The sequence below is a fragment of the Tyto alba genome, unplaced genomic scaffold (genome assembly GCF_018691265.1).
Source record: "Tyto alba isolate M040663 unplaced genomic scaffold, T.alba_DEE_v4.0 Super-Scaffold_23, whole genome shotgun sequence".
Classification (NCBI taxonomy): domain Eukaryota; kingdom Metazoa; phylum Chordata; class Aves; order Strigiformes; family Tytonidae; genus Tyto; species Tyto alba.
Genome location: NW_024881297.1, coordinates 535,972 through 553,544, shown reverse-complemented (window position 1 = coordinate 553,544; position 17,573 = coordinate 535,972). Strand labels below are relative to the sequence as shown.

Genomic DNA, 17,573 nt, shown 5'->3' with positions numbered 1-17,573 from the left:
GCTAAAAGCACCTGGCACAGCCCAGGGTCCTCACCGTACTGCGGTTACAGCTTTGCCTCCTCTGCGCGTCGGCCGCAGCCGAGGGCCCGGGCTGGCCCCCTGAGGCTCGGCCGAGGAACAGGGCTGCAGTAGGACGCTGGTCTGCCTGCTACCTTCAGAACCGCCAGCTTACGGGAGCGAGACCCTCGGCACAACTCTCTGCAAAGGACCTGTCCCACAGCCGCCGCTTGACGTCTGACAGTGCGGCCTAAAACCGTCACCTCTTTGCTGCTCAGCTGGGGAGTTTTAGAAAGCAGGCATTCTTTATTACAGCACCAGACACACTGGGGAGAGCTCCTCCTCCTGTGTGCGCCTGGAAACAAAACCAACAAGCTTTTATACTACCTTAATCATACCTAGTCATTGCATTTTTATCATATTTTGATCCTATTCCTAACTTTTCCGGGAACTCATTAGCATACGTTAATGTCTCTTGCGCATGGCTGTCGGGGGCTTCAGGTGGTCATCGGGGGTCTTTAGATGAAGGCTCGTAGTCTTCTTCACTGGGTCTGACAGTTGACCCTTACTTCTAAGCACAGTCCTGTGGTCGCGTAGATCTTGACCTTCCAGGCTGGCCTGGTCTGGTTTTGTTGCTAATTTGCAGCTTCCTTATCTTTGTTTCTTTGCACTGGCTACTACAAGGCCAAACTGTCTCAAGTCAGATTACTTATGAGTTCCTCATCCGACAGTTATTTCAACTATTCCTAGAAAGATCAGTGTTTATTCTGCAGCACAACAGTTAAAACAGCTTAAATTGATCATAATAATTCTATTCCACAAATATCTAGTTTCTAATGATCTTAGTTCACAGGTATCACTCCCCACCCCCCAACTGTCGCTTTCTGGGCAGCCAGGCTGGAAGTTGACCCTCTCTGAAAACACTGTGGGAACACCTTTTGGTGGTTTTTGCCTTTTTTTTTTTTTTTTTTTTCCCCGGGTGGGTGCCTTTCTCCGCGTCGCTGCTCCCCGCCTTCCGCAGGGGACTGGCGAGCCCCCCCCGGGCCCTGAGGGCTGCGCTCCGCCACCAGCTTCCGGTTTGCCGCGGTTGGTTTGTGCCTCCCCCCGCGCTCCCAACTCCGCTTTCATTTTCCTTGCTCCGCCGCTGCGGGAACCCCTGTTCCTGAGAATCTTTTTTTTCCCCCCGGGAGCTTTTTTTAAATCCCTATTAAACCACCAGCAGACCGTTTTCTTCTCCTGAGACAGGGAGGTGAAGAAATTCCTTTTTTTTTTTTTTTTCCCCCAACCGTGTCCTGTGGGCGGGGACTCGCCAGCAGGCTCCACCCACCCCCCCACCCCCCCCGCCGCTGCGCGCAGTGGTACAGCCCGCGGCGCCCGGAAGGACTCGGCGGCAGCGGGGCGGCGGAAGTGCCGCCGGTTTGTTCCTGGTTGGCCCCGGCGGCCGGGGCCGCACGCTTCTCCCGCGGCCCCGCCAACCTAGCCGCTCATGGCCTTCAATTTCGGGGCGACGGCGGCCGCCGGTGCCGCCAACCCGACAGGTGAGCGCGGAGGGTCCGGGGGCCGGGTGGGGAAGGGGCAGGAGCCCCCTCAGGGCTGGCGGGCCGCGCGTTCCCCCCTCCCCCCCCCGCCCCCCGCCCCAACCCCACCTCACCAATGGGAAGCGGCGGTGGCGGGCCGCGCGTGCCCCCCCCCCGCCAATGAGAAGCAGCGGCGCCTCAGCGGCGGCGGGGCGCACGTGCCCCCCCCCCGCTCAGCGCCCTCCGCAGCCCCCTCGGCGGCGGCGGCGGCGGCGGCGCCGCCTCGGGCCCCGGCCGGTTCCCCGCCGAGCGCGGCGCTGGCGGCCGTGCGGGGCTGTCGTCGGCGGGGCTTTGGCAGGGCCGGTGGTCTGTCGCCTCCCGCCCCTTTCTCGGTGAAACCGATAAGACGCGAGGCTTCCCCCGCTGTTTTCTCCTCCCCGCCTTCGGTCAAACGCCGCCCCCACCCTACCGACCGGGTTTTGTGCGGTTTTTTTTTTTTTTTTTTTTTTTTTTTATTCTTTCCTTCTGCGCGGTGGTGGCGGCGCCGTGGCGGGAGGAGGCGTCCAGGGCTTGCTCCTGCCGAAGGATGCGTGAGTTGCTCTGACGGCGGTTGGGATGCGGTGGTGCCCGCCTAATGCGGCTAGGTCACTCGAGTTATCATTTGATTGCGGTAGTGCTCCTGTCTGGATGAAATCCTCACAGAAGTTAATTTTTGATCAGTGTAAACGACGGTGCTTAACTTGTAAAGGAAGAAAGACATTTTCCCTCGTATTGTTTGATAATAATGATCCCCTCTGCTGTCACTTGATTGTCAGTCTCGCTGGAGTGTAAGCCAGAGCTTTCCTTACTCTCCTTTTGTAAAAGAATTCTTTGTTGGCTCTTAGAGTAGATGCCAAATAAGTCCTTTGGACAGGGCTCTTCTTCATTACGGTTAGCCTGGGCTGTGCTGTGTGGGCTTTCATTCTGACTCTGGCTGTTTTGGACACAGGCTTTCCGGCCCCATCGTGAAGTAAAAGATAATCTTATATTGCTTGTACACTGTTACAAGGTTTATTGTGCTCGCAGACAGATATTAGAGCGAATTCTAGGATCCCAGCCCCGGACTTCCCGTTGTGTGTCTGTCTGTCTAGCATGAACCTGTTTTCACCTACTCGTGGGGAGGGAAACGGGGAGCTGCCGTGCTAGCGTTTTTTGTAGTGTGGAAAAACCTGCATTCATCAGGTAAGTCACCAGTAAGCGCTGGAGCGTCCAGATTTTGCAAATATAACTCGAATAAGTCCGCCCTGGAGTATTTGAGGCATGCGTGGTGCCTCAGCTGCTGGAGCTGTACTTTGCAGTTATTCTGCTGTAGCTGCTCATATGTAGGTATGATATTAGCATGAAGTTGGTTTATTCTTGCCTTCCTGATAGCTTATGAAATAATTATGCTATTGTCAGTTACAGTAGCACAGATGTAGCTTTAGCAGCCAATCTTAGGCAGTTCAAAATTACTCGTAATGGGAATGTTGAATCACTTGGATGTTTTCGTGTATAGCTGTAAAATAAGGTGGGGATAACGTTAGCTGCTTTGTGTGCAGTATTGTTGAAAAAATAACATGCTTACAGCAGTTATGTAGAGAGAGTAGGTTAAACAGAAAGCTTTTAACTGTCCTCCTTGTGTTCAGAAAATAATGTTTAATGCCAGTTAATATCTTGTTTTTAACTATGCCTGTCTTGTCTGTGGTGATGGAAAAATATTTCAGCTTTTCTTTCCTGAACCTACCTGTTACTTAGAACTAATGTTACCTTGCTCTTTTTCTGCTTCCCGCTTGTCAGGATTTGGTGGGCTTGAAACTACAAACTCCACCGCCAGTGGGTTTAATTTTGGGGGTTTCGGATTAACTGCTAATCCTGCAGTGAATTTTAATATTGGGAATTTCGGTGTTTCTACTACCTCAACTCCGCCATTCAATTTTGGTAACAGTCTGGCAAGTGCAGGTAGATAATGCATAAATACTTGTTCTGTAATAAATGTTGCTAGCAGGGGTCCAAGAATTACATTCCTACCTGAGAATCAGTGTTTAGTACTAATCTTCATGTCCAGTGAATACTGGCCATAAAAGCTCTGAAGGTGAAATGGGTTTGAGAGCCATAGGCTTGTGGGGGTTTTTGCCTATTAAATTCTCAAGAAATAGCTGTTCAGGAAAAATAACCATGTACCAAATACTCCAGTCTCTGAAATGGAAATGAATTCTAGTAACCTACCAGTCTGACCCAGTCTAAAATTGAGCCTTTATTACCCAGCAAAACAACAGCATCAATGATCTGTTGAGATCCAGGCAGCTGTGAACAATGGCAGAGCTGATCCCTAACACCGCGTTTCCTGACATGAGATTCTTGGACTGCTGCAGTCATGTCTTCCATCTTCCCCCTTGTCTCCTCATCGGCCTTCCGCTGGCTGTCATGAATGCACTACACCTCAACAGTTTCTGCAGAGAAACAAATTTTATACGATCAGCACAAAATGAACGGCCCTCTCTGTAATCTCGTTTCCTAAATGCTGTTCTGCGCCCCAAAATAGCACGCATCCTGAGCTCCCCTTGGGAGATGCTTCTGCCTGATATGCGCGCTAGGTATTGATTAAGAAAACCGTTCGTGGCTCCATGTAGATCTGTCAGCTCTGAGCCATCAGCTGATCTAATTTCAAGTTAAATCTTTTCCATTTCATATAAAAATGCTTAACCCTGTGGATTTCTAATGCTTGTACTTGCGTAGAATTAGCCTGTGGGGTCTCGTTACAGCTGCTCGTATAGGAATTATATTCATTCCACAGTGTCGTTGCTCCCTGTGTTAGCGTGCTCTTACCTGTCCTGTGCACTGGAGGGATCTGGGTTTGGATTTATTTGGTATGAACGCTATTGGACGGTATTTCTTTAGCTGAATTTGAGCTACTCCAAAAGAGAATTGGGATGCTTAATTTTATTTAGCAGTTTGCACTCTTAAATCCTTTTCCAGGAAAGGATAACTAAATTGCAGTGAGTACAAAACTGCCTAAAAATTGTGTCATTTGATGGTAATCCCACAAGGGCTTCTCACTCACTGGTAGGACTGAAACTTGAATGTTACAGGGAACAACTTCTTATATCCACTCCCATTAAGATGTTTGTTGAATGAAAATAAAATGCAGTTGCATGTCAACTTTGGTTTAAGCCTTTTATTTTGTATGTATACAAGAGGACGGTAAGTGTAGTACATCTAAAGAAACTTTTTTTTTTTTCTACTGATGTGTGAGTTAACGGTGACGGCATCTTTTTGACAAATCCTTCGTAGCAGGCTGTCTTTCTTCATTCGAACACATGTAAAACCAGCTTGAAACAGAGAGAACTCGGTTCTCCAGGGCTAGTCAGAAGTCCGCAGGCTTCCCCTTGGGTCACTGGTAGCCAAGAGATGGTGTGGCAGCACCCAGCACCCTGGCGCTGGGGGGCTGTCCGGGCCGGTAGCTCCTGGATCGGGCACCGCTCTTGGGGGGCAGATGGGAAGGTGGGTTCCTTGGGGCTTTCTCTGGCACGGTGGAGCTCAGGCCCTCACTCAGATCTCCCCCTGCTAGATAGTGATGGGGTTTCCTGAAAATCTTAGGAAGGCTGATTGCTTTTGCATCCATCTGCCTCTGGTAGTGGTTGAACCTCAAAATGAGATTTAATGGGGAGGATGATAGGGAAAGTAGGCTTAAAAAAAAACCCAAACCCGTGTGGAATTTTACCTGTTTGTAGAAATTAATCCTGTGACAGCATTCCCTTGTAAGCACAGCAATTGTGTGCACCCTAGCCTCAGGCTTTACTTGATTTGTTTCCCATTTTGCTTTAAAGAGGTTAGGAATGTTTAAAAACATCACAAAACATCAGATCGTTTATTAAACACTTAGCAATGACATTGACTAGAAGTATGCCTGAAAGAAGGTGAGAAATAGTGTTATTAGTTGTGTCTGTCACTAAGGAACACATGTCCTGCTAGTAGAGGAACAGGGTGTTAGTTAACTATTGCTCTTTTATTTGCATTGTTGACACACCATAGGTGTACTGGCTTTTTGGTTCATGTTTTCTCCCCCGTTTCCTCAGACAGGGAACTTGATACCCATGATCCATGTGAACTACATGCTTGTAACATCGTGCATCCGTCTGTCAATCTCTCTTCCTGTAACACCCCTTGAAGCGTGCTGTTTGTTGTCGTGCTGTAGGCAGATGCTGCTCGCAATGTGTGCCTTACTTGCAAACTTTGTTTGGTAGGTGCATTTGGAGGATTTGGGACAACTACCACCACTGCAGCTCCAGCATTTAGTTTTTCTGCTCCCACCAACACAGGCACCAGCGGTAAGAGAGAAAAAGTCTGGAAGTATTTGCTTTAGAGCGAACTGTAGGGCATCGGCCCATCGCAGTAATGTTTTGAATTGCACAGGTACTATTCTCCAATTTTCTCAGTAATTCTTTGCTTATTTCCTCAGGACTCTTTGGTGCTACCCAGAACAAAGGCTTTGGATTTGGTACTAGTTTTGGCACAGGAACTGGAACTGGCTTGGGTAGTGGGTTGGGAACTGGGCTGGGCTTTGGAGGCTTTGGTACCCAGCAGCAACAGACCAGTAAGTATGGCCTTATCTTGATTTACCCTTTCCTTAGCAACGGAAGCATGAGACTGCAGCAGGCACACAAGTAGTAGGTTGGAAGTATATCAGAGAAGGAGGCTGTGAAGCTTCTTTCTTGCTTGGTGGAGACTTCTAAGAAATTTGGCTTTTGAAACGTCTGCATTTGCAGCCCTTGCCCTTTTGAAGTAGAGCTTGAGCAAGTTTCTGAGCTTCACCCTTGCGTTTCCAACTACAATATTCCCCCCTTTGGTTTGGCAGTGGTAGAAGGAGTAGTTACAGAATTGATGCTGGCAGTCAGTGCATTCCTGGAAAGGGGAGAAACCCAGTGTTGAGTGTAGTTTAAATGTGAGCTGGATAATGACCAGCTGCAGGCTCCAAGTCCACTGAATTTATAGTTACAGATCTGCCCTTCAGATTTAAATATTGAAGGTGCCAGATGATGTCATGGGTGAATATAGACATCTCATGAAAGGAAAAATCTTTTCCTCTAACTCAGCATTCAGGAACTTCTGTTGCTGATGAAGGTTGAGTGTAAAAAGACACTTTTACAAAACATTAGCTGATGTTGATTGATTTATTCCATGCATTTATTTTGCTTCTCAGAATGTGAAGTACATAGATGGTAGGTGTTAGCAAGTGAGTCTGTCTGGGGTGGTAAAGGAAGTTAATTTCTTTTTCTTCATCCATCACAGCCCTGGGAAGTGGCTTGTTCAGCCAGCCTGCTCAGACACCTGCCCAGTCGAACCAGCTCATCAACACAGCCAGTGCCCTCTCGGCTCCGACACTCTTAGGAGATGAGAGGGACGCTATTTTGGCAAAATGGAACCAGCTTCAGGCCTTCTGGGGAACAGGCAAAGGTTACTTCAACAATAACATCGCTCCAGTGGAGTTCACACAGGAAAACCCCTTTTGCAGGTTTAAGGTATGGAATTGTTCAGCTGCCCATAAACAGCTCTGAAGCAGTTACTCTGATTGCTGAGTGCCTGAGAGTGTTAAATCAGACTTTGTTACTGCTAAGGGTGTTCTGAAACAGTATTTTTCCAGGTAATATATGCAGTTCTGATGCATGCAAATTAAAAGGTTTGAGGATGTATAGATGCTGGAAATCTGGGTGTTGTTGGGCTAATGAGTGCATGTGCGGATCATGGAACTCAACATTTTTATATGAGGTTACAATATTAGAGAAACTATTTAAAATAACCTTTGCATCTGAAGGAAACTGTTAACATCTGAAATACGTCTGTCTTCATTGCTTTGCCTACGTTAGAAAAACCCTCTGAACCTGGCCCATGCGTACTGTTTCAAATATACCAGCCTTCAGCTTTATTTTGCCTTTATCCTTGCCAGTGCTAAAGCTGACTCCATTCCTTTTATTATCTTGTCAGCAGTTCCAGATCTTGCTTCTCATGCCAACAAAGGATGTGTAGCTCTTCATCCTCCGCAAATCTTGCGCCTGCTGGCTTTATTGCTAAGCTTTGGACTTGAAAATGGATTTGGGTCAGGCATGGTGATATCATCCTTTCCCAAGCTGACTCTTTGAAGTGCAAACTTTCTAACCTAAATGTAGGTTAATGCCTCATTAAGACTAGTTTTGATTATGTACATCATAACGCTTTTATAAAACCTTTGCAGCAACTGGGTGCCTGCATTACAAATGTTTGGCTTCTGTCGCGTTGCCTTTTTAGGTGTTACCTTGAACATTTTGTTGATGATGCATCTGAAAGCTTACTTGCTTGTAAGTTGTTGCTTGAAATGGCTTTAGAGTTTTCTGGGCTTTGAAAAATTGCGGCGTCTAAGTTGTGTGATGCAAAATTGGTTATTTTTGTGTTTTGTTTACCAGAGGGAGAAGTGTTTGTTTCAGGTTAGACAATGCCATGTTCTAGGTTTACTTTTGTCCCTCTGACTTGAGTATTGCCAATACCGTTAGGAATTCATGTACCTGAAGTGAAATACTGAGAAGTATGAGTGTGGGTGCCTAAGGAAAATAGTGGAGAAGTTGGTAGCACAGGTATCGGAGCAAAGCATCATAAGCCAGTTCGGTCTCTAGATGCCTCTTTAAGCATCAGACAGCTGATGGGAATGAAGCACTACCTGAAGGGTTTCACAGGCATTCAGGGAATCCACTCATATGCAATTCCAACTCTAGAACACGAGAAGCATGCAGCTCTCAACCAAGAAAAGTATGCTTCTAAGGTATGTGATACATTTGAAGGGCCACAACAAGGTAAAAAATCTGTTATAGCTTGAAAATACTTAATTGCGTGAAGAAATCGGGATTTTATTTCAGAAATACCAGAGGAGTGATGTGCGTGTGGTGTTAGTACTACTTTGCACATAACAAGATTTAGCCTTCGGTGTGCTGGCAAGTCTTTCTCCACAGTGTGGGCCTCTCACAACTACAAAGGGCATGGGCTTACAACCAAATTCTTCCTTAGCTGTCACTGTTGCGCTCCATGACAGGACGGCCCAACCGAAGAAGGCTGATTCCGTGAGGCTCACCATCGCAGGGAATTACCCTCTGCTGACAAAGACCAGGCTCTTGGGCACCCAATCCCCAACTTGTTTCTTTCTTCACCTGAACTTGCATGAGGGGAAGGGAGCAAGTCACCCACCCACATGCAGTGTCAGGGACTTAAAAAGCACCCGCTGTCCAACATGTCCCCAGTGACGTTGGTGCAAGAGTTCATAGGCAGGATGAGATGAAAACAGCCACTCTGCTTTTGCTTATAATGAGGTAACAGTTCAGATCTTTCTTACAAGTCATGTAGAGTTTACACTGGAGCTGACAGGGGTTTTTTTGAAATGAGGAAAGCACTAGATGATGAAGTTGAATTAAACATCTAACCTTACTACAGCTTTATCACAGCAAGGATAAAAATAATATTGAACTTCATAAGAAATCATACAAAAAACCCATGACACTTGCTAACACAAGGAAAATTGGCTGTCCCAGGTTCTCATGTGAGAACCTTACTTGATGCATATTTTACTTAGTAGACATGTTCCATGTTCATGTTTGGACATGTACTGCCAGGCAAACTGTCTGGGTCTACAGTAGGAAAATGCAAAGAAATCCATAAAGATTGATGGTTAGCTTATCTTTCAGTTAGGTTATGTCAATAACTGGTTTTCGTTCAGACGTCTGGAAATGTAATACTGTAAAACGCTTCTGGAACTCTAGTATTCTTTCTGTATTAGAGCCTTGTCCTCTGGTTCCTTTTGCAACTTAGAAAAAGTGTAAATTTGTAAAATATTCCTGATTGATATCAGCTCTGAAGTAGCATCAATCATCAATACCCTGCTGAGCTGGCATCTCCCAAGGCGTAACATTTTTTTTTTTTTTAAGATGAGGAATTGACACTTACGAACTTTTGTAAAAATCTGAATGGTTTCAAAAGCCACTCTACTGATGGCCTTGTGAGAGAACATTTTAAAGGGAGGGATTCATTTTATGTTTCTGTATCTCTGAATATGTTGTAACACATTTTGAACCAGTTGCTCTAAAAATGGATGTGTTTAGCCCCTCCCCTTCATGCCACATAGGTACGCTTTTGCTAAGTAATATATCCCCAGTTTTTGTTTGTTTGTTTGCAGGCTGTGGGTTACAGTTTAATGCCCAACAACAAAGATGAAGACGGCCTCATGGTCTTGGTCTTTAACAGAAAAGAAGTAGATATTCGGAGCCAGCAGCAGCAGCTCGTAGAATCACTACACAAAATTCTAGGAGGAAACCAGACCCTCACTGTCAACGTAGAAGGTGTTAAAACAATGCCAGATGACCAGTATGTGAACTTTATGCAATTTCACTGTTTTATCTGGTACTGCATGTTATAAAGGGTTGGCGCTTAGTCTGCTCTGTCTCCCTTTCTCCTTGATTTTAGATCTGTTCATCCCGAGTTTGGTTTCGTGTGTCTCAATCCTTCGTGTTGCTTTTTTGTAAGGTGTTAAGTCCAGTATCTTTCCTGTGTGTGTTACTTGCTTTTGCTGGAGTACACAGCTGAGAATCTCAGCTCAGTTCAGGAAATGCACTACTCTAGACCCTGCTCGGCAGCAAAAATCTGCGATGAGGATGCGAACCATGAGGGTGGGATAAATACTTGGTATTTTAGGAGCTGTGAGGTATTCTTCACTTGATCGTGTGTAAGGTTGGAAGGGTTTTGGGGTGTATAGCAATAGTGTCTTTGCAGTGTTCCATATTGCAGATGTTTGTTTCGGTGGGAAAGCTGTTCCAAGGCTAGGTGAGCTGGCTCCTTCTGCCTGTGTTATGTCAGAGCAGCGTCTGCTTTGACTTGTTGGGGGGCCTCGGGCTAGTCTGCCTGAAGTACTCCAGCACTCTGACATTTCTGTTTCTTACTTTCTTACAGCTTAGTCATTCTGTTTTAAAGACCAAAGGTTTTAGGTTATTCTTAATGTAGTACTAGTATTGCCATGTAATATGGTTATTAAAACTAGGGGGGAGAGAATTTAATTTTGCAAGGTATTTATGGCTTTTCCCTTTCTGCCTTTCTGTGTTAAACTCTTCGTTTACTGATACTTTGTATCTCAGTTAGCTAAAGGAAGTTAGCAGTCAGCTGGGAAAAGTGGTAACTTGGATTTAGGGTTGTTCTTTCCTGTGTTAGTTTCTGTATGCTGCTGACCTTTTTCTAACAGTACCCGTTTTGTCTTGCTCAGGACAGAAGTGATCATTTACGTCGTTGAGCGCTCACCCAATGGCACTTCGAGGAGAGTTCCCGCAACGACCCTCTATGCCCACTTTGACCAAGCCAACATCAAATCATCCCTGCAGCAGCTGGGGGTCAGCTTCTCCATGGCCAGAACAGAGCTTTCCCCAGCACAAGTCAAACAGCTCCTGCAGAGCCCTCCTGCTGGTATGGGGGCTGGGGCTGGGCCTCTACTGGGGCTTTTTTGGGTCTCTGGGGCAAATGCAGGCATTGGTTTGCTATAAGACACCTTTTAAAACTACAAGTGGTTCCAAGGTACTCTGACATACTGATGTAGTGGTTTTAATTACGGCTGGTTTTCCCACTGAAGTGTAATGTAGTCTGCCAAGACAGTTACTGTGTATCAGTAATACCCCACACAACACCATGCTATAGGATTTAGCCATCTTAAATCACTTCAACTTCTCCAACTGAAAAAGAAAAAGTTACATATCAGAATAATCATGTCCTATATTCACTTCCTAGTTTTCGGGGGGGTTGCTTAGCCTGTATATGTGGCCACAGATAGTATGTACACAGCTTTGTTTTAGGGCAGTTAAGTGCTCTTCATGACATTTCATAGAATAACAGTAGCTTATTCTCTGTGTCTATACAGTATCCCACGTAGTACTTGCAGTGAACTCCCTGCAGTGGGGTGGGGAAAGCAGCCTGTGGTTTCCAGCAGACAGTATGTAGCATGGTCAGTAAGACTATAGTGTTTAAAGCCACAGCAAAGATTGTGATACCTGGATTGCAGAAAAATCAGAGGCAAGCAGCAGTGTATTCCAACTGCTGCAGTGTTGGGGAGAAGTAACTGCTCTGTGCACAAGCAAGTTGGCTGACTTTAATACTGGAGGTGTGTCCTAAGGCTGGTGTAAGGATGGTTGGGCACAGCCTGTTCGTCCATGACTCAGGAGGAAGCTGAGTCCATAGGCTGGCTAATCGGCAGTAAGATGTGCAAGAAGAGGTGTTAGTGCTGAGCTCTAGAGAAGCACTTACACCTCAAGAGATGAGTTTTGGTTTGAAGACAATAGGTTTTATGAGGAATGACCTGGAGTCTTATGCAGTGAAGAATGTTATGGTAGCTGATTGTTCTCGACTCCTTTTTTCTTTTTTTTTTTTTTTTTTTTGTTGGCATGTCTGTCTCTGATCTGAAAGTCAATTGCTTCCCTATCAGTGGTGGTGTGTGTCTTTTTTTTTTTTTTCCTAGCATACGTAGGTATGTGCATTTAATACACTGATCTGATTTGCAGTGAGGTTTGGAGAATGTAATAACTTGCATTATAATGTTAATGTACAATTATACTGCTTTTATTTTACATATTTACCTGATGAAGCAGTTCATGGCAAAACAAGTGTCTGTTCTGCCAACAGCTAAAATCCTTAGACAAATCCTGTTAGGCACCGTGGTATTTCCTACTGGGATTGTTTTGCCAACTGGTTTGGTACTTTGATCACTTAATTACTGATACTTTTTTTTTAGTATTTTTTTTCTTAATACAAGAAGCAACTTGAAGAGGAAGGATGACCTAAATGTAGCATACAGTGGAAACAATAGGAATTTTTCCCCTTGAAGTATGGATTATCCAATTCAATCACCTATGGATTGTTCCTTTCCCATGCTTTCTAACCAGTAGAAGGGTTTGACAGCCTTTTGGTCTGAACTTACTGCCACATTCCAGGACCAAGACTTAAGAACTAACCTTAATTTGTATAACAGTCATTCCGGTTAGCATAGTTCATAGGGTTTGTGTATTTCCTCATAGTTTTCCTGCTTAGCAGCTGTAAGATGTGGTATCTATTCAGATATATCCATAATAAAACTTCTTTGTTTGGTTTTCTTAAGGTGTTGATCCTATTATATGGGAACAAGCCAAAGTTGATAATCCTGATCCTGACAAGTAAGTCTAATAGTCTGAGTATTACAGAAAGACTTGGAAAGGGGAGAAATATGTGATGTCGCATAGTACTCTTAGGGTAACTTGCAAGAAACTTATTAGAGAATAACTTTGCCAAGTGCTGATCTCATTGGAAGCAGTGAGGATTACTGAAATGCCTGTCTAATCCCTTTACCCATTTAGGCGCTTAAGGGTTGTCAGGATAAAGGAAGAGCCTTACTTGCATTACTTTGTGTTGTGGTGTCCTCCATTATATGGACTAGTAATTGCAACTTATTTGTTTGCAACCGTTATGTTTTTTCCTCTTTATTCCTGCAGCTGAAAGTGATGTACTCTTGTACCCTCCAGTGGTAGCAGATAATTTAGGCTGATTTCTTTATGAAAAAGGAACAGGTTGTTAGGAATAGTGAGGGCTCTAGAACTTAGCAAAACCCGATATGTTTATGTATGACCTTAATTTATAATATACCAAGATTTTCTGTAACTTTATATCAGATTATATTAATACTTATTAATCCATACCACATATCTAATACAAAAATGTGTTGCAAGAAATATTTGTATCCTCGTAGGCTTATTCCTGTGCCAATGGTGGGTTTCAAGGAACTGTTGAGAAGATTGAAGGTCCAAGATCAGATGACCAAACAGCATCAAACTCGATTAGATGTAAGGGTTCTCATCCTTAGCGTGACTGATAGTTGGTGATGAAGGATGTGCTATTAAAAGAGCCTCCCCCCATGCCTCCTGTGTGTTGAAAACTGAAACTGGAACTGTGTGCATGGGGCTGTGATTCTTTATCACTGTTTCTTAATATATTCCTTAATTATATCTTTTGGCCAAAAACTGAAGAGCGTGTTTTGGCTTTGTTTTTTTTCAGGTTCAGGCTGGCTGTGTTGTTACAGGCTAATTCAAACCAGCTCAATTAAGTTGCACTGGCATGGACTCTAATTTGGGCACCCAGTTTTCTGATGCCTTCTGAAAAATCCCAGTTGCCTGTGCAGATAAACAGAAACCAGAACAGTAGAGGTCTAGCAAAAAGTGTTCTGAAAGCCTCTTTGGCAAGGACGCTAAGTTGCTGGACTGAGTACTGTTTTGAAACTCCTGGTTTCAAATCGGCACTAATGTGTTCTGTTATCAGAAACTCTTACGACTTCCAACTGACTCCATCTCTTCTGCAGATAATATCAGAAGACATCAGTGAGCTGCAGAAAAACCAAACGACAACAATGGCAAAAATTGCACAGTACAAAAGGAAACTGATGGCGCTTTCTCACAGAACGTTACAGGTAACATGGATAGTCTAAATAAACAGCACGTTCTGACACAGAGGGGGCAGGATGACCTGTGCAATCTTGTGCAGCGCCAGTGTTGAAAATGAAATTCTGACTTCATCTAAATGATACAGACTTAAGTAACCGGCAGAGCTGTCAGGGAAAGCTTCAGCTGCGCTGCATGTCTTACTACTTTGGGAACCTTCTCTCTCACTTACTCAGAAGCCGTGGGACTGTCCTGAGGTCTTGGAGCAGCAGACTAAATGACAGAACAAATCTGAGGGGAGGAAGGGCTAAAAGACATGTGGATGGGCTAATGGGGAAAGTGTTCTCTAATGAACCTCAAAGGCTTCTTTTGTAGGTGTTAATAAAGCAAGAGATCCAAAGGAAAAGCGGCTATGCCATTCAAGCAGATGAGGAGCAGCTTCGCGTACAGTTAGATACAATTCAGTGTGAACTGAATGCACCTACGCAGTTCAAGGTGAGTAGTTAATAGAACTTTGCTAACAACTCTGGTTTTTCCTCACAAAAGAGTAAGTTTTCTAACCATGCATATATATTTGTTGTGGAAATCTTTCAGCAGAGAAGTCCAGCGGTGTTACTAGGTTGTAGCATCGTGCTCTTTGCTGTGTGACTGATAGGCATTGAAGTATTTTTGAGTTCTTAGAAGCATTGGAGTTACTTGCCCTTTGCATGTCTTCCATTTAAAAAAAAAAAAAAAAAAAAAAAAAAAAAGAGCAGCAGTGCTTCCTGCCTTGGTGCCTCAAGGAGCGGTACATGGTGGAGCTCTGACAGATAGCAAAGAGTTGTGTTTGATTTAAGCCTGTTTCTCTTCCCAGGGCAGACTGAATGAGCTCATGTCCCAAATCAGGATGCAGAACCACTTTGGAGCGGTGCGGGCTGAAGAGCGCTACTACATCGATGCAGACCTCTTACGGGAAATCAAGCAAGTAAGTATTACAGGGCAGAATCCTGGGGTATTCTTTGAAGGTCATAATTTAAACCAGCTATGCACTAACTTGGGAGACGTATGTAGAATGTCAGCGTTGTGTAATAGTTTGATGATGAAGTCATAGTGTGTCAAGGTGTTGTACAGAAGCACTCTGTGCAGCTAGGCTACTAGTGCAGAAGATGCTGGCTTTATTTCTTCCAAAGAAATTTTGCCAGGCTTTTTGATGTGCCCAGGCCACCAGCCCTGGCCCCTTTGAGAACTGTGGTTTAAAATCTGGGAAGTTGAACCATGCTCATCCTGGTTTTTAACCTTTCTGCAGCATCTGAAGCAGCAGCAAGAAGGCCTGAGTCACCTAATTAGCATTATAAAGGATGACTTGGAGGACATCAAACTTATAGAACATGGGCTGAACGAGAGCATTCCCATCAGAGGAGGAGTCTTCAGCTGACGTGGTGGATGCTGCTGGGCTTACACAGAACACGTTACTCGAATTCGTGGTTCACCTTCCAAGGCTAAAACTGTTGAGGTAAAATAAAACCTGTATCTTGGAGCAATGGTATTTTGGCTGTTATCTTTAGAATTAGCAAAGCCTCTTCTAAGCTTTTAAACTTGACCTTTGGAAGGTTTATATTTTATAAAGCTGTATATGCTTTAATAAAAGAAGGAAAACTGAATCTGTTCAGATACTGTTTTACTATAAAAGTATATGTACTATTGTACATTTTTTCTTTTTTTTTTTTTTTTTTCCTTTTTTTACAACAGCATTGTCCTAGAAATGCAGTGCCAAGGGAATTGTACCACTTGTGACTTGGTTTGTGGAAAGCTTAGCCCGCTTCCATGTCTTTGTTCAAACAGTCAAGTAACATCATTATGTAAACAGCTAATTTAAACCATTACAGATATGTATGTTGCTGTAACTATGTTGGTCTCTGCAATACCCGTAGGGTACTGGGGCAAGCTGCAAGAAGTTGATGTTTCCAGTTGCTGTCCTTCCTTTGGACTGCAAGGATCTGAAGGTTATGTTTTCATCACTTTATGTATGTGAATTATATAGAACTTTGCTGCCCCTTAAATAACAACAGAATGTCTAGATGTTGTCTTCTGCCTTTTTTTAATTGCCAGAGAGTAATAAATTCAGTTTGACTTTGTAATAACTTGTGCATGGTGTTGGCTCTTTCTCGGCTACATAAGCAAAGCAGTGAAACTGGTAACTGCTCCAGGTTCCTGCACTTTGCTGTCCTCCAGGCGCTGCAGGCACCAGGCTGTCAAACCCAGTGCCACAGAGCTGTTTGGCAGCCTCACTCCCCAGACTAAAATACAAAGTTATGGCCCTTAGATCCTGCAGTGCAGGTAGCTCCTACCTGTATGAGACAAACACAGCTTGGGTTTTTAATCCAAGTCGCCTTTTTTTCCTTGTTACAAAAGTCACTGAAAATAACTGAAACAAAAATACATTATTCTCTGCAGTAGGAGTTTGTACAGCGGAAACAGCTCAAACACGGAAGAGACAGAATCATTTAGTTCATTAACCACAAAAATAATAAATTTTCATTCCTAAAATTTGAAAGATAGAAATACAGCCTCAGCATGCTCAAGCCTGTATTGTGCATTTGAGAGAGTATTTTTGGAAGCATGGTTCCACTACAGTTGAAAAAAGTGTACATGGAACTCTAAGGCGGGGGGAAGATTAGTTTATTTTTGGAGGTGTGGTTCTAATTAATAATATATCTCAACTGTGCAATACAGGCTCTAGCAGGGGCTCTTCTAAGACATCAAATGAGGCTAGAATTCTTCTTTTCCAAGTCCAGGGTAGCAGTTTAAGTGAAGTCTTCTACACTTGCACCCCTGCTAGCATGACTAAGATGCGTGTTTGAGATCAAGAAGTTGTTGGGTTTTTTAACCTTCAATTGTACCACGCTCTGAAAATATCTTGAACACACAGCATAGCCTCTCTAGTAGAGAGCTACTTGATCTACTACTCTGGCCTTCAAAAAGTAGGTGGTCTCAATAGATCTCTTAAAAAAGCCTACTGCTAGAAACAGTTTTGCATGTTTGAGATCGATAGATAGTTTTTTTGAAGTGTTGCTCCACTGCATGTATTTAGTAACTTCAAACTTACCACAGCAAAGTTAAAACAGAGGGGTAATAGGTATTATCACTGAAACAGCACTGCTGCTAACAGAGTTGACAAACTGGAGAAGGCATGAATAGCCCAGAACCAGCAATCTAGAAAAAACTGTTTATTAAAAGGAAAGCTGTGCTCTAGCAGTTGCTACCTGGTTAAAACACTGCCTACAAGCAATACCTTTACTTCCGCTTGAATACTCTATAATGCTTCATCACGTGCATTGACAAGATAAACTAAGTCGCATCCTAAGTTGCATCTTCCCTTTGAGCAGGACTTTCTACGTAAAACACAGCTCCTTTTTAAAAATGGACAGAATTGAAGTGCAGCTTATCTATTTTACTGGTTACCTTTCCCAAACGGCTCACAGCTGCTGGCTACGGTGGACACTGTTTTCGACCAGTAAGTGCTACAGGTACCTGCCTTCCCTTTCCCTGCTTCGCAGCTGCAGGCACGCTCTGCGCTGAGGTAGGAAGCGGTCCCTCGGCTTCACAGACA

At 44.2% G+C, this 17,573-nt stretch overlaps 1 protein-coding gene and 1 long non-coding RNA gene across 5 annotated transcripts; one reads left to right on the top strand and one right to left on the bottom strand.

Moving 5' to 3' along the window:
- Nucleotides 1-1,361: 1,361 nt before the first annotated feature.
- On the top strand, nucleotides 1,362-16,101 carry NUP54 (nucleoporin 54). 4 transcript variants are annotated; one of them, XM_032985559.2, is made up of 13 exons: nucleotides 1,368-1,535; nucleotides 3,330-3,491; nucleotides 5,777-5,860; nucleotides 5,992-6,126; nucleotides 6,822-7,051; nucleotides 9,724-9,911; nucleotides 10,801-10,997; nucleotides 12,676-12,730; nucleotides 13,300-13,393; nucleotides 13,906-14,013; nucleotides 14,360-14,479; nucleotides 14,838-14,948; nucleotides 15,270-16,101. In XM_032985559.2, exons 1-13 carry the CDS (start codon nucleotides 1,484-1,486, stop codon nucleotides 15,396-15,398), a joined length of 1,665 nt encoding a protein of 554 aa, XP_032841450.2. In that variant the 5' UTR covers nucleotides 1,368-1,483; the 3' UTR covers nucleotides 15,399-16,101. The 4 variants fall into 4 exon arrangements, 2 of the variants coding, with proteins under 2 accessions (XP_032841450.2, XP_042652304.1); XR_006165644.1 differs by having other exon boundaries at nucleotides 1,362-1,535; nucleotides 14,347-14,948; nucleotides 15,270-15,282; XR_006165643.1 differs by lacking the exon at nucleotides 15,270-16,101 and having other exon boundaries at nucleotides 1,363-1,535; nucleotides 14,347-14,479.
- On the bottom strand, nucleotides 15,119-17,547 carry LOC116959869. Its single transcript, XR_004406063.2, has 2 exons — nucleotides 16,312-17,547; nucleotides 15,119-15,468 (listed from the first exon to the last, which is right to left on the bottom strand). It is a non-coding gene; the product is annotated as an uncharacterized LOC116959869 (long non-coding RNA).
- Between the last annotated feature and the right edge of the window lie 26 nt (nucleotides 17,548-17,573).